This window comes from Falco punctatus (genome assembly GCF_963210335.1).
Source record: "Falco punctatus genome assembly, chromosome: 6".
Classification (NCBI taxonomy): Eukaryota; Metazoa; Chordata; class Aves; order Falconiformes; family Falconidae; genus Falco; species Falco punctatus.
In genome coordinates, this window is record NC_137585.1 from 50295177 (window position 1) to 50310638 (window position 15462).

The 15462-nt window shown below is 40.7% G+C and overlaps 1 protein-coding gene and 1 long non-coding RNA gene across 4 annotated transcripts in view; one reads left to right on the plus strand and one right to left on the minus strand.

The window, feature by feature from the left end:
* The window catches only part of LOC308065762, a 541432-nt gene that overhangs the window by 368994 nt on the left and 156976 nt on the right, over nt 1-15462 (minus strand). The window lies entirely within an intron of this gene.
* Nucleotides 1-15462, plus strand: part of PDZRN4 (PDZ domain containing ring finger 4) — a 259477-nt gene that overhangs the window by 205951 nt on the left and 38064 nt on the right. For all 3 annotated transcript variants that reach the window (XM_080392097.1, XM_080392098.1, XM_080392099.1), the window contains 2 exons: nt 4707-4960; nt 6480-6582. In XM_080392097.1, the coding sequence (XP_080248223.1) occupies nt 4707-4960; nt 6480-6582 (357 nt within the window). The remainder of the gene's footprint in view (nt 1-4706; nt 4961-6479; nt 6583-15462) is intronic.

Here is a 15462-nt window from a genome sequence, read left to right on the forward strand (position 1 = left end):
TGTCCTGTGCCCCACTATCCTGCCTGGAAAGCCTCACAGCTGGTGGCCCTCAGCAGTGGAAGTTTAGTCTGTATGTGCCAAAAGCTGTAAGTCTGGGAAGAAGGTGGTAAGTTTTTGTTATTTTTCTGTGGCTTGCCGTTAGGGAGGGATCAAATTCCTGACTTAAAGAAAGACTGGTCACGCTAAGGGACGGTGTTTGATCCTTTGTCCCAGTTTGCCATCTAAGGATGCACCCAGGGTGTGGTAGCCTGAATGTACTTGGGGCGAGGAATTGGAGGTGAAGAGACTACTGTGACAAGGGCAGATTTAGCACCTGTCAGGTCAGAGGCATCTTCTGTATGGGTGTTGAAATCTCCTAGGACAGTGAGCCTTGTGTGAACTCTATCATCATGTCAGACAGCATATCTGTCATTTTGCTGGGAAACCCTTGTGTCTGGACATCTCTGCTCTAGCAGAACACTCCAGTTATTCTTCCCGTTGCCTTTACTGATTAAATGGAGAGTCTCCAAGGATTTTACATCAGCAGAGCTGATCTTAAATTTCAACTTGCATATGCCAGGTATTTGCTGAGGATGGGAGGTTGCCTCATGAGCTGCTAATGTGACACCTTTTATGACGGTTGCGTTCACATGACAACACATCTTTTTTTCCTTTTTTTCCCTTTTCCTGTTTTTCCCTTTTCTCTCAATATGGAGGAAGTAAAGATTACAGGAAACACCAGCATTTCTGGCCCTCTTGATGATAAAATTGTGGCCAGTGTTAAAAGAAATTACCAAAAGCAGAAAAGTGTCCGAAGACAAGGCTATTTCATTTCTCAGTCTGATTTTTCTTTTTTTTTCTTTTTTCTTTTTTTTAAGAGCTCAAAGTGTGAGGATAATGTAGCCACTATTTTCCTACATCATTTTTTTATAGTCACTGTTTTGTTTTATACTCCTGTTCCTCCTTCCTTCTCTGCTGTCACCTCTGTGTGAGTGGAAATAAGACTATATACAGTGGGTCTGGCATTAGAAGTGGCAGTTGGCCAATGTCAGTTGATTTGTGCATGAAAGACAAAGCCTGTTTGCTTGTTTATTTTCTCACACTGATGGAGTTTTGCATGTAGCTGGATTTAGAGCAAGAATCCAAAGGGGATGGCCAGGATCCAGGCAGTGGCCACCAGTCACTCTGGGGTAGACGTTGACAAGTGGCCCAGACTTTGCAGTGTGTCCTAAAGCAGGGGAACAGTGTTCATTAAACACAAGCTTAATCAAACAGGGCAGGAGGGTGGTTTACATGAGAAAAGATATATTCTTTACTTAACATTCACAACTTGCTTGTGGATTAATTAGCCCATCTGCTACAACAAATGTATTCCCATGTCTTTGTGTTGACTGTTAAAAGTGACTGATTTCTCTACCCACTTAAAATAGTACCCTGGATTCCACTGAAAGTAACCTTTCTGAGGCAAGGAATTTATTTAATCATCCACTAAGAACCTGTAAGTGGCTTGCTGTAAATAAGTGCTCAGCTGTCTACGGCTCCCAGGGTAACTATATGTGAGCGTTAAGTTTGGGGATAATGCAGGAGGCAGAAAACCCTTAAAGAAGCTATGTGAAGAGAGCTTCCAGCCCCATCTGTAGTATTGGCTTTAAGTTTTAAAATAAATTCTTCTTTCGCAGCCCCAAGTGGGCAGGACAGCTGCCAGCATAGAGTAATTCAGCTATAGATTTTCTTCTGAGAAAGGCAGTATTCATAAATTAGGTGACCTTTATGCAGCTCAACAAAGTGTGTTGATGATCTTCAAGTGACAATTTAAACAAGTACTGGGTGTCCGAAGTGCTTGTGTTTCATCAGAAACCAACATAAAGGATGCAATGTTTTTAAAGTGTTTAAATTAAATAGTTATTTAAATGAAAATAGAGGTCAGCCATAGGTTTCCAGGATAAATTAAAATGTGTATCTTTTGTGTTTTTTCACACCCGTGTGATTTTAAAATATTATTATTCTTTAGAAATAAAATTTGCATGTAAATGGCATTGTTGTGAATTTTTGCCTATTTCCTCAAAGTGATAAGTATTGACTGATGTGAATAAACAGAGCTTCTGGTTTTCCAAAAAAATCTAATAATATGTTTTGTATGCTATCCAAATATCTTTTTGCTTTGCTGATGCAGATCTGCGATAAAATGGTTAGCTTACGCCAAAAGCTGTGTGGTTCAGCTGGGATACAGAAGGATTGCGTGTTTTATACTTTAATAGGGGGGGAAATTGATACAGAGCTATGTGATATTTGTTCCCAAGCATTTGCTTTTGGGAGAAACACCATACAGTTATACGAAACGTAAAAAGTTTTAAAAGGGTTTTGGGAGGCAGGAGAGTAATTTTTCTGTTCCGAGGGCTTTAGGAATGAGAGTTACTCAGAGGGCCTGTAGGACACTCTTGTTACAAACCCTGCAGAAACTGTGGAATATTGTTTCCATGATAGGGTCTGAGTTAGAAGCAATAATGAAGCGGAGCCTGGAACTGAAGAGTGACTAGAAGACCCAGGCTCGAAGCTTTATCTCTAATTGCCTCTGTTTGATGGGGCTGAGTCTGAACATCCTGGCAGTGTAACTCGTGCTATTGGAGAGGATTTGCAGAAGCTTGCTCCTTAGGGAAATTTATTTTTTTTTTCTTGTAACATAACTTGTTCTTTGACTGTTCTGGCCCTTCCTCTTATATACCATTGGTATTTTTCCATGTAACTTAAACTAACATAACCTAAGGTTATAAACTGATGGATGATAATTTAAGCAAAAAAATCCTAACCTTTTTGGATTCGATCATCAGAGAAACCATACAGATGCATTAAACTCAGATGACCAAGCTAACTGCTCTTCATATTACTTGATCACAGTCTAGGCTGCAGTGGTATGCTACTTCTGGGGATCCCAGGCATTCAGCACAGGGAAGTTTGAGGTTTTTTATGTATAGAAATCTGTTCAAATGACTTCTAGCCTTCTCATCACCATGTAGCATCAGCGTTAACTAGAAACATCAACTGACCTTTGCATTGGTGTGTTTATTTTGTGTGTCCTCATGAGTAACGTGGCTATGAAACACTGCTGCTTTGGAAGTTGTGTTAGAGGAAAGCTTGTTCTACCTTGTACTCGAGCATGTACTCTGGAAATGTATTGAGTTGATATATACATGTAATTAATGGTCAAAAGTATCATAGCCATCCACATAAATAGGACTGTGGTTACATGTTTTGCCTCAAATGTGACATTTTTAATTGCGAATGCTTCTCCTGACAAGCTTAAAAATATTACTGAAGGCTGCTAAACGGCTCTTTTGAGTTTGCTGGTATTGTTATTGTTCATGTATTTCCTTTTTTTACAAGAAAGTTGCAGGAATTTCTTGAATGAAAGAGTGATGTGACAAAGAATCTTTGGTTTCAACCAGTACTTTCAGGCATTGGGGAAAAGTCCGTTGTGGGGTCTGTCCCATTTCTGGGGAGGGTTTAGACTTTGTTCATTAAGCAGAAGTTTTGTGACTTCATTGTGTTTACAACAAAGTTAATTTGTGCATGAATTTGCAGTAGAATCCTATTTATGATTTGCTGCCAGTGTAGAGATTTTCCCAGGGATATAAATATTAACCAGGTTTTGGTACCCTTCAGATATTCATATTTCTTACTAGAAAACCCTGCATTTCTACCCCAGCACAGGACCATCTCATCTCCACAGCAGCTCACAACAGTTAAGTCCTGTAGGGCAGTTAACAGCAGTCCCATTGCTCTGGAAACAGCAGAATGGTACTTTCTGTGTAAGGATGTCACACAGCCCCTGTGTCCAAGGGGTTAGCTACTGACTGCCATTGACAAATTACCCCTCACATTTTCTAGTGGGCTGGTACTTGGGAATTTTGCTCTAAACACCTGAATTCATAGGAATTTAGCACCACCCAGCCTTGCAGTTACCTTTTTTAATACCCTAAGGCTTCATCGAGACTGGGAGGAATTTGCTGCTTTGCCTGTAGCAGAGAGGAACCTTGCCACAGTTTTCTAGTTTTGCCAAGCTGTGCTGCATTTGCAGCATAGTTTTCTGCTTTATTATTCATCTGTTCATAGCAAATTATTTCTTCAGTTTGTTTGCTTTAGATTTCTTTTTCCTTAAAAGAGCAGCAGCTGACTGAGCTAGTCAAATCTTCCTATCTTTGGTCTTAATGACTGTATAATGGCCATAGCAGATAAGTGACAAAACATTGAAAATTGGCCTTGTTTCTTTTTAGACATCAGAGACATGTTTATTGACATCTGCATTAATAACAATGCTGTGCCAAAAATCCTTTAAAACAGTTGCATGCCACAGAAAATGCTGAAATTGAGAATTAAAGGCACCACTCCTTTTTTACTTGTATTTTATAAGGTAAATAAAATAGTGTGACAGAAAGAATTTTAAATGTCGGGGTTTAATACTTCAGTTTCTTTGCTGTGTTCAGATTCTGTTGGGACAGTTATGGAAGAGTTCAAAACATTTCTAACTTCTAGCAAAGATGGAAAAATTTATTCATCTTCCCAGCTCTGTCTTCCCTCTTACATGTATGCCAAAATATGGTCCAGTCAATGTCAGCATGTAGCTTGATGTACTATGCAAATAATTAATCACCATGTATTTTACACCCATTTTCTCATGCTGCCTTTTCTTTTGTGAGTAACCATTGGTATATTTTTCTGGTTTTCTCTAGGTCAATGGGAAGGACCTCTCCAAGGCCACTCATGAAGAGGCAGTGGAAGCTTTTCGCAATGCCAAGGAGCCAATTGTAGTTCAGGTTTTACGACGAGCCCCAATTAGCAAAGCTCATGGCAGCTCTCAGGATGTTCGGCTTGTGGATGCCAGCACTCAGACTGACATCACTTTTGAGCACATTATGGCTCTGGCCAAACTAAGGCCTTCCACACCGCCAGTTCCTGATATCTGTCCTTTTCTACTTTCAGACAGGTATGGTCTATCTTCTCCTGATGATTACCTGTGGGATTGAGGTATTGCAATCGAAGGCTTGCAGCCTTCTCTTGAAAAAGTCTCAGGAACACTTTAAATAACTTGTTGATAACCACTGTCCCATCCAGGCTTCAGTGATGTTTTCCTAAACTCTGCTCATGGATTAGAGCACAGGAAAGAATCTTGGCCATGTTTACTTTGTGTTCATGTGTTTGTTCATCCAAAGCTAAGACCTAGTCAAGAAGAACACTTCTGAGTTCTGAAGTAACAAAAAGGCTTTTTCAAGCCTAGAAAGAGCTGTCTTGTTGCTTTCTGTTCTTCCAAATTTCGTACCAAAAAATCAAGGAGACAAATTACTTAATTTAAAGGTCCCTTTATCAAAAGCAAAACAACTCCAAAAATGTAGAGATCAAAAGTACAATTTTTGTACCAATGACACCTGTCATATGGCAAATGACATGAATTACATTATCCCTCAGTGGAATTCTTTGAAACTGAACTGAATGCAAACACAAGCAGGTGACCCTTGCCCTCTGTCTGTAGCCAGCAAAAACTACAATAGCCCTAGAGCCTTTCCACTGACTTCCTCACCTGCCACACATCTCTGCAGAATTGATGCTAATGGGGAACATACCACTTTTGATTTTGATGTAGCTCCATTTTTAGAAGTTGAAGGTAAGCTGGGTAGATGATTATCTCAGAAAGAAGTTGCCAGCCAAGTGCTGGATTGAGCCTACCACTTACAGCTGCACAGCTAGGAACACAATATGTGTATATTTTTGAATTGTTACTGGATACTACTAAACTATGTGCTGCTGTAATTGAAGTTCCCATGCCCTTAGCATGGGGAAAAAAATTTTACCATTGCTAAGGTAGATGCACACTCAGTGCTGTGTGGCTGGGATCCAGCCCTAGGTTTAAGGCTGTACCTAAGTGCACATTGTAAAGACCTCATTCTTTGTGCTCCAAACCCATTTAACAGTGCAGTTTACTGACATTTTCAAAATGTGCAGTTGCTCAAATGCACTTCACCGTTCTGTAGTCACTTTAACAGAAGAGGATAATGCAAGTTGTTTGATGCAAGTTCTTGAACAATTTGTGAGCCTGTGTGTGTTGTAGATTGTGGACGTTCAAGACTTTATAACCAGATAATTAGTGAGTTGCCCCTGGCCATGACACAGTACATGAATCTGGAGTTAGGTACCTTTATGAGCATAAGGAATGCCAAATTGTCACAATTAATAATTTGGCCCAAACCAGACTTTTTTAAGAAATCACCCTGTATAAATCTGCCTAAAGAAGAACCAACAAAATGAACTCAGACAGAGTATGAGCTTTTGAAAAAAAAAACCCAGCCTGTGCTACTTCTTGGTACATTTCCTTTCAGGCTGTCAGGCCATTCAGAGTAACATTGCAGAGGTGAGAAAAAAGCAGAGAAGTGGGATTTTTTTTATCACATTTTAATTTAAAAAAACCTATTGTCTCATCTACTGATGTTGTACTGCTTTGTTCCACATAGCTGCCATTCTCTTCACCCAGTGGAGCATGAATTTTATGAAGGTAATGAGTATCTTTCCAGCCTGCCTGGTGATGCAGATAGAACAGAGGACTTTGAGTATGAGGTAAGATCTCTGGCACACTGCAGCTTCTCTTTCTGTTAATACAGGTACGGTATTTGCGCAGCTGATAGCAGGCTCCTCTGAGAAAAGTAAGAGTGGGAATACTGCTTTAAAAATAGACACCAGAGACTGTTTTATGTTATATGTGTGTAATGTCACAGGCTTTACTGGGGTTAGGCTACACATGTGAAATGTGAAAGCAAAATTCTGCAGTACGTGGCTACATACAAGTCCGGGAGGCTTATTAAATATGTTCCATCTTTGTACAGTGGACACTATAACTCAGATTTTTTGCTTTTTCAGTTTTAACACTTTAAGGCAAGCCTTTCCAAAATTAAAAATGGTAACTGGAAACTTAATTGGTTCCCCCCCCCCTCTAATTTTAAGATTTAATTTGCCTTGTAGCTCATGCCTTAGAGATCAGTCTTCCAGATACTTTACTGTGTACTTGAGTGTTTGTAAGATCAGGCTAAAACTTAGAAAATTAGTATAATTTCTATTACTTGCTCTCTGATAGTTGACATTTAAAGTATTGCAATTATAAGAAATTGTGCTCTGTACCACAAATCTCCCTTTGCTGTTAATGCACTGTACTCTACAGTGACAAGAGTGGATTATTTCTCAGTCACTGGAAAATCATTATGTGAGGCTTCCCAAAATATTAACATGATTGGTGATGTTCATCTTCATTAGGTTTTCATTTCAATATCTAAATAGTCTTCTTGTAGGCCAGTCATTAGCTTCTCATGTTTTCCACTGTCATCCAGTTACAAAATATTTGTAGGGACAGGCATAAGAAACAGATGGTTCTTTTTATTATTAAACAGTGCTTTGCACAAGTTCAAGTTACTGTATTTTAAATAAGAGTGATTATAAATAATTAAATATCTCTAATACAAGATTAAAAATATCCTGTCCTCCTGTTTGCTTTACCTTAAGAAACCTTTCTAAAGGTTTCATATAACTGGTTGACATTTGGAAATGAAATGAATGGCAAAAGCTTTGGCAAATATGCAGTGTGTTCACTTTTATCATGTCTTTAGCAGCTAAGATGCTCTATTGCAAGTTCAGCCCATTGTTCTTTTCTTTTAGCAGCCTGGGGAATCTAAGTTCCCCCAGGAAGCAGAAAAATCAAATAATATCTACTTAGTGAATCTCAATCAGAACAAGCAAACTTTTATTTGAACTCCTCAAAAAATCGTTGCTAGGGATTAGTGAAATCATTATTTCTTCCCAGTTGGGTTTTGGTGTGATATCTCACAGCACAAGAGTCTCAGAGCTTAAGTTCTATTTTGAGTCCCCATGTGTAATATAATAATAAATTTCTCTGTCAAGCGTGTTTATAGTACTTCTTTCTTAAATGTAATATAAATTATTTTTCTAATAATATTTAAATAAATTGGTAATGTAGGTATCTAGAAAGAATATTAAAAAAAAGTAAGATAAAAATATTTTTCACACTTCAGTCAGAATATCAGTGAAACACTAAAATACTCGCAGTTTTTAAAGAGTCTACCTGGTGGAATCAAGTTAGGACCATTATTAATCCCTAATAATGGCTGACCTAAGTATTGTGACAAAGGCAAATGTTTGGGCAGGTTCTCAGTTGTCTGTAATCTCTTCTAATCACACCATCATAGTCATTAATTTGCTGTCAGCTGTGATTCAGTTGCCTAAGGCAAATTCACTGAGTGATTGTTTCATGTGAAATTTAAACAGGGAAAGAACTGTCTAGCTTCCTTTGAGAAGATTATTTTCTACTAAATGTGCAAGTTTTGAAGGAGAAACAAGAACATCTCAGAGCTTTTAAGTAGCAGAGCTCTAAACATGAAAGGCATTCCCAAATTTTAGGTCCATATGGTAATATTATGATTTAGGTTACTCATTGGTTGTATTATCTGTTATTTCAGGTCCTTATAAAACATTATTAAGCTCCCTTGCTGTAACTAGGTAGCTGGAAGACTCGAGAGCATTGTCCCCAGAGATATGTATCTCCATCCAAAAAAGTCTCATAAAGGACGGAGTCAAAAGGGATGTGCTAGCTGCTGTTGACAGTCCAGGGGAGAAGCAGCAGGACAGCGAGTGGAGCAGAGGCTGTGGTCCAATGCTGTCAAGGTCTCAACAGTAGTATTGGTTTAGGTGTACCCTGCTGTGGCCACTCAGTCTTGCGCTAGCCCTGATGTTTTCTAGCCCCTTAGTTATGCCAACATTACTTTCTGTAAAACAGATGTGAGAAGTAATCCAATACTTTCTAAAATCAAATTTTTAGAGGGGTTGTTTTTAACCTAGCCCAGCTGCCCAAACTCATTTCCAGCATAGCTCCACAAGTTGCTGTGGGAAGCAGCATTCAGGGAAGGAAAAAATGTTCAAGCACTTGGGAAAACAACTTAAAATCAACATCGTCCATCCACCATCTAAGGGTGAAAGGAGCAAGAAGAGAGAGTGCAGAAGCTCTGCTCATGCCACCCTGCGGGCTGCAGAATGGGTGGAAGAAGCACAAAGCATTCTTTGTCTCCCACCATTTGATTTCTCCTGTGTTCAGGGGAAAGAGGTTTATTGTTATTACCATTCTTTCTGTAGGAGGAGGATTGTATCAGTGCTCCCTGATTTTACCATTTTTTTTTTTTTTAACAACTCTCTGGTGTGAACCTTAGTGAATCATCTAATGTGAACAATGTAATGTAAACCTTAGTGGTGTTCTTTAGGGGTCAGTGTTAGGACTGGTACTGTTTAACATCTTCGTCGGCAACATGGACAGTGGTATTGAGTGCACCCTCAGCAAGTTTGCCAATGACACCCAGCTGTGTGGTGCAGTCAACACGCTGGAGGGAAGGGATGCCATCCAGGGGGGCCTTAACGGGCTTGAGAGGTGGGCCTGTGCAAACCTCATGAAGTTCAGAAAGGCCAACTGCAATGTCCTGAACATGGGTCGGGGCAATCCCAAGCACAAGTACAGGCTGAGTGGAAAATGGGTTGAGAGCAGTCCTGAGGAGAAAGACTTGGGGGTGCTGATGAAAAACTCAACATGATGCACCGGCCTTGTGCATTTGCAGCCCAGAAAGCCAACCGTATCCTGGGCTGCATCACAAGAATGTCCAGCAGGTCAAGGGAGGTGATTCTTCTCATCTACTCTGCTCTCATGAGACACCACCTGGAGCAGAGTTTGGATCTGAGGCCCCCAGCATAAGAAGGACATGGATTTGTTGGAGCAAGTCCAGAGGAGGGCCACAAAGATGGTCAGAGGGCTGGAGCACCTCTCCTGTGAAGACAGGCTGAGAGTTGGGGTTGTTCAACCCAGAGAAGAGAAGACTTCAGGGAGACCTTATAGCAGCCTTCCAGTACCTAAAGGGGGCCTACAGGAAAGCTAGAGAGGGACTTTTGGCAAGGGCCTGTAATGATAGGACAGGGGGAATGGCTTTAAACTGAAAGAGGGCAGATTGAGATTAGATATTAGTAAGAAATTTTTTCTATGGTGGTCATGAGGCACTGGGATAGTTTGCCCAGAGAAGTTGTGGATGCCCCATCCCTGGAAGTGTTCAAGGCCAGGTTGGATGGGGCTTTGAGCAACCTGGTCTAGTGGAAGGTGTCCCTGCCCATGGCAGGGGGGTTGGAACTAGATGATCTTTAAGATGCCTTCCAACCGAAACCATTCTATGATGTTATGATTCTATTGTTCTGTGATTCTATGATTCTGTGATTCTAATCACACATAGCAAAAAACCTAGCTGGTATCAGGAGTGGGGTCCAGTTTCCAAGCTGTACATTAGCATTCCTGTTGTACTAAAATGATACAGATAAGCAGCTGACAGGTCTCTGTGGTAAACTTAGTAATTTTATATGGATTCAAAGCCAAACCTGGAGATTTCAGAAAGGGACTGAAACAACATAGCGAGCAGAAAAAGAACTAGAACAACACCTCATTTATTTCCTAGAAATGGTTTGTGAAGAATACATCAGTTCTGAGACACAAATACGAAATACTCAGACAAATCAGGAAGTAAGAAAATAAGATGACTAGCAACTGATGTGCTGTAAACAAGAAAGTTTTCCAAGAAAGGGAATGTCCTGGAAAGCTTTGATCATCTTGGAACTTGCTTACAGATATCTGCTGGCATTGAAGTACCTGAGTTGCCACCACAAGAAACAAACAGGAGGATCACACATGATAGCCAGCACTGGGGATATGGACTTACACTTGCCAATGGATTTGGTAGGATTAGACACTTACAAGACTCTTCTACTCCATTTGTAAGCTTGAAAAACCCAGTGGGTTGTGCTCAGATTGTCATACCACAATGAACTCAAGTATGAGCCAATTCTCCCTGGGAGGGTCATTAGGCTCCATACAGTACCATACTTTAAACAAATGGCTGGAAAGATGACAAAGCTGGGAGATTGCTGATAGCCAGCTTGAGCATTCTTATGTTGCTCCTGCAAAACTTGTCCTAAAAGGAAGCCGAATTGTTGATAGATATTGAGACAAGGGTCAGAGCCACCATCAGTCAGTGTTGGGGGGAAGAGATCAAAAGATTTGCAATGTTGGCATAGCCAGATAGTCATGAGGACTTTTAAGATAAAGCAGGAATTGACCAGTTTGTAAATGCTCAGTTGGACTTGCAGTTGGTATCACTGAAAGAGAGCCAAAAATACTCAGGACAAATCCACCCAGTCTGGCTGTGAGCGGCTGTTGCGCTGCTGGAATTATGTCATGTGATGAGTATATGTCACACTCTGTGGTACCAGTGAAGTGAAAGGAATAAAAGCATCACAGCTCCCAGGAAATCTGTGTTAAACATGACTCTAAAATTTGTCCTTGTGAGAGGAACAGAACTGGTGCTGGGGAGGAGTAAATAAGCTAATGGACATGCACTTCTTTAATAACATTTCTGAACCTACTATCCAGGAGAGAGAAACATTATATACTTGGTTTGGAACATCAGCAGTAATACAGAAATTAATGGGACAAAGTCACTTAAATGGTGGAACAGTGAAAAAAAGGTAAAAAACCCCCACTCAAATAATGTTGTAAAGACAAACCTGGATGAAAGAAAGCATCACAGATGTCTGGTCCTATGTATTCAGTCTGAGGAGACTGCCTTTCAGTAAGAGCAGCAGAAGAAAATAGGATGTTACAAGCAGGCACAAGCAGGTGGTGTCATTTAGTCAACAGGTCCAAGGGCAGAGACCTTCATACCATCTATGTATTGAAGTAGCTTTTGAGCAAAAGCAAATTGGGAAGTGATTGGTTTCTGCTGTGAGTGCAAATATCTCTGGGGAATTACAGCTTTTAAAATCTTGTATATCTGAGATAGGAAAAGATTCTTATTTCTAGCTGAAAGCTTCTTACAAACAGCAAAAGTAGACATCCTTGAGCGGGAATAGCAGTGGGCGGAGGTAACTTGTTGCATATATGAGGAAGAACAGTGTCTTGGTTTAACTCTAGCTGGCAGCTAAGCACCATGCAGCCATTCACTCACTCCCCCCACAGTTGGGTGGGGTTGAGGATTGGAAGAGTAAAAGTGAGAAAACTCATGTTTTGAGATAAAGACAGTTTAATAGGTAAAGTAAAAGCCACACACGCAAGCAAAGCAAAACAAGGAATCCATTCACTACTTCCCATGGGCAGGCAGGTGTTCAGCCATCTCCAGGAAAGCAGGGCTCCATCAGTCATAGCGGTTACTTGGGAGGACAAACACCATAATGCTGAATGTCCTCCCCTTCCTTCTTCTTCCGCCAGTTTATACATACTCAGCATGACGTTATATGGCATGGAATATCTCTTTGGCTAGTTCAGTTCAGCTGCCCTGGCTGTGTTTCCTCCCAATTTCTTGTGCCCCTCCAGCCCTCTCGCTGGCAGGGCCCAAGAAACTGAAAAGTCCTTGACCTGGTATAAACATTACCCAACAACAACTAAAAATGTCAGTTTGCTGTCAACATTGTTCTCACCAAATCCAAAACACAGCACTGCACCAGCTACTAAGAAGAAAGTTAACTCTATGCCAGCTGAACAGGACAAGTAGGCTGAAGTTTGCTTTCAGAATTGAGGAATTTTTGTTGGAGTGAGGTTGGGTGTTAGTTGATGTGAATGTGCGGAGACCAATGTAATTGCCTAAAAGACTTCCCAGCTCTGATTTGTTCTCATTTCTAGGCAAGTGATTGCTTCAATACAGTGACATAGTTGGCAGGAGCCTGGAAAACCACATCAATGGTACACCATGCCAGGATTAGCATTTTCAGAGTGAAAAAGGCAGAGTGGCAGCCATTGTGTTAGCCTGCCTGTATCTGATGACTCTGGTTTTAATGTATGCAAAAGCTAGTGCTGACAGATTGAGGCAGGATTAAGACCAGTACCTGGGAGAAGTTGTGAAGGGTTGAGTTGACCGTGTATGAAAATGTAAGGTACTCTGATGCTTTTCACTTCAGGTCATAGAAACCATTGAGCTTCTTTATTTTACCTTTTTGCTCAGGAAGTTAGTGCATGTCAGTAGATCAACAGACAACCACATGAGGCATGTACAGGTGAAATCTTTCTGTGGCCAGTTTGTATGAAGCTTTTTGTGTCCAAACAATTAAAGGATCAGAGGTCCTGCAGGGAACAGCACCCACAAAAGGGCATAGTATTTTGAGAAAAATCCATGTGAGATTTCTCCCACCTGATGCTTCTGTGAAACTTGAAGCGTGAGCTGGAAACTACACACATACCATTTTTGGTTCCTCCTGTGCTCTGGAAAATAGGACTTCTGGAAATTAGAAGATTTGTATGAAAGTTGCTTTACTCTATTATCAGTATCTCTTCCTAAGTGGAGCAACCTCTAGTGCTCTGAGGGCTGGTTCATACCTCAGGGCAAAAATGAATAGTCTTAAGTTCATGTTCTGCTTTTTAGACCCAAGGGACAGATTTTCAGTCAGAATAAGGAAATAAATGTGTGTGTATGTGTGTTGAATATAAGTGCTAATTTATGGTAATGCACAGTCGTTCATTTTAAACGTTTTGATAAGTATTTGCACTCACAAGTCTGTTAACTGTAAATGTAGATTAGTCCTTTAAGTTTACCACTGGCCTGATCCACACCCACTGAAATTGCTAAGTTTTCCTGTTGACCTGAGCATTTTTGGATCAGATGCTGTCAGCTGTTCACACAAATTACTAAAAATAGGCCTTGAAGAGAAAAAAGCTAGAAAGCTTTGAGAACTGGCCATGAGTAAGGTTTTGTGTAGACCTCCTCTCACTGAACATTTAAAATCCCTGTAGGAGACAATTTTATCCTATTGTCTTCATTTCTCTTTCTGTATCTGAGCATTGCAGCAGATGCAATAGAGCAGTAGCACATTGGCCTGCTCTTCCAGTAACACTCGTCCCATCATGATGAGGAAAGGTGTTTCAGGCGCAAATTCAGATTTCCGTTTTCTGTGATGTAATGCTTTTGGTGTTTGATTTTATTGATATTTTTTCCTTAGAACAAAAAAGGGAGTGATTTTGTTCAGATTAGCAGTCAGAGTGAGGCTGTTTATCTGAATAAAGTTACTTGACGCATAGGTATTTGCGGGTTGAGGCCCTGGTGGGCCACTGTGTGGTCTCCAGTGACTTTCTGAAAGGCCCACCACTGCTGTAATAGGCCAGGAGAGACCTTCCTGCCCTTTGAATTCGTATTTAAGGCCTTTTCAACACATGGATTATTTAACCAGTAAACCAAACAGATCTGTCTATCTTGTAAATACATATTTAGGGGCTTTTTAACATGAGGATTACTGAGCTGATACCCTGTAACAGCTCCCTTCAGAGCTGTGATAGCCTGCAAACACCCCTGTGCGAGCATTACAGGCACTTGCGGCAACGCATTTGGAGCTCCTACTTCAATTGCTAACACCTGAATAAACAGCTTTTATGGAAGCAGCTTCTGTGCAGACGCTGCCAGCACTCCCAGTCACTGCAGTCAAGCTCTTTGTTTTGTTACCTGGTGCGTGTTTCTGTACAACAAAGATAACCCGGAAGATGGATGTGCAACCATCAGAATGGAAAACATTTGTTAGATAAGAGTTTTCTAGAAATACTTTACATGTAGCATGGAATTTCTCTGCACAGCTATTAAGTCATGGTTTTTATTTAACAGTATAAAGGGGTGGGAGAGAGAGAGAGAGAAACCTTTTTTTGGCAGGGATCACTCAAGCCAAGTTCCAGCCATGTCTAGGTAGGCTGACAGTGATGTGAAGGGGCAGAACTGCTAATACCTCTATGACTCACTATGAGGTTGTGCTTGTTTCTTCTGTATTTCCTACTGTGATTGGATTCTTTTTTTCCCTGAGCTTCTTAGAGCTTGGGATGAATCAAAGAAGAGCCTTTAGTGAATAAAAGGTAGGTTTTGAATTCAGCAACAACCAGATGTAATTTAAAAGAGAAGACTTCAAGAAGTAAGAATCCTGATAGGAATGTGGGTGTTGTGGCACAGAAGAGCTGAAATGATGGGCAAGGTTGTGTCTTTCCATTGTCATCCGAGCAGGCTGGTGTGGTAAGGGGAATGTGAAAAGGCTTGCTGGTGAGTGTGGTGTAGATTTAATGGGAAAGCTGATACCTCTCACCACATGCCTTGCCTTATGCAGCTGCTGTTGTGGTGGAGGGACTGATCTGACAGCTCAGAGTGGGATTAGATAAACTGGGATTTACTGCATTATGTTTGTTTTCTGGCCATCACTTCGTAACCGCCCAGCAGTTATGGCTGAATCGTGGATGCCCCATGGTATAGAGATATTTTACTGGCACTGTTATTCTGATTTTTGGTGGCAACTCTTAATACTATATTGTATCTCCTGCTAAGAAGTATCATGAAGGAAGTGCACAGGTACGTGTGTGCCTGTGATCTGTGGTCTTGGTTTCTTCTGAGAGTT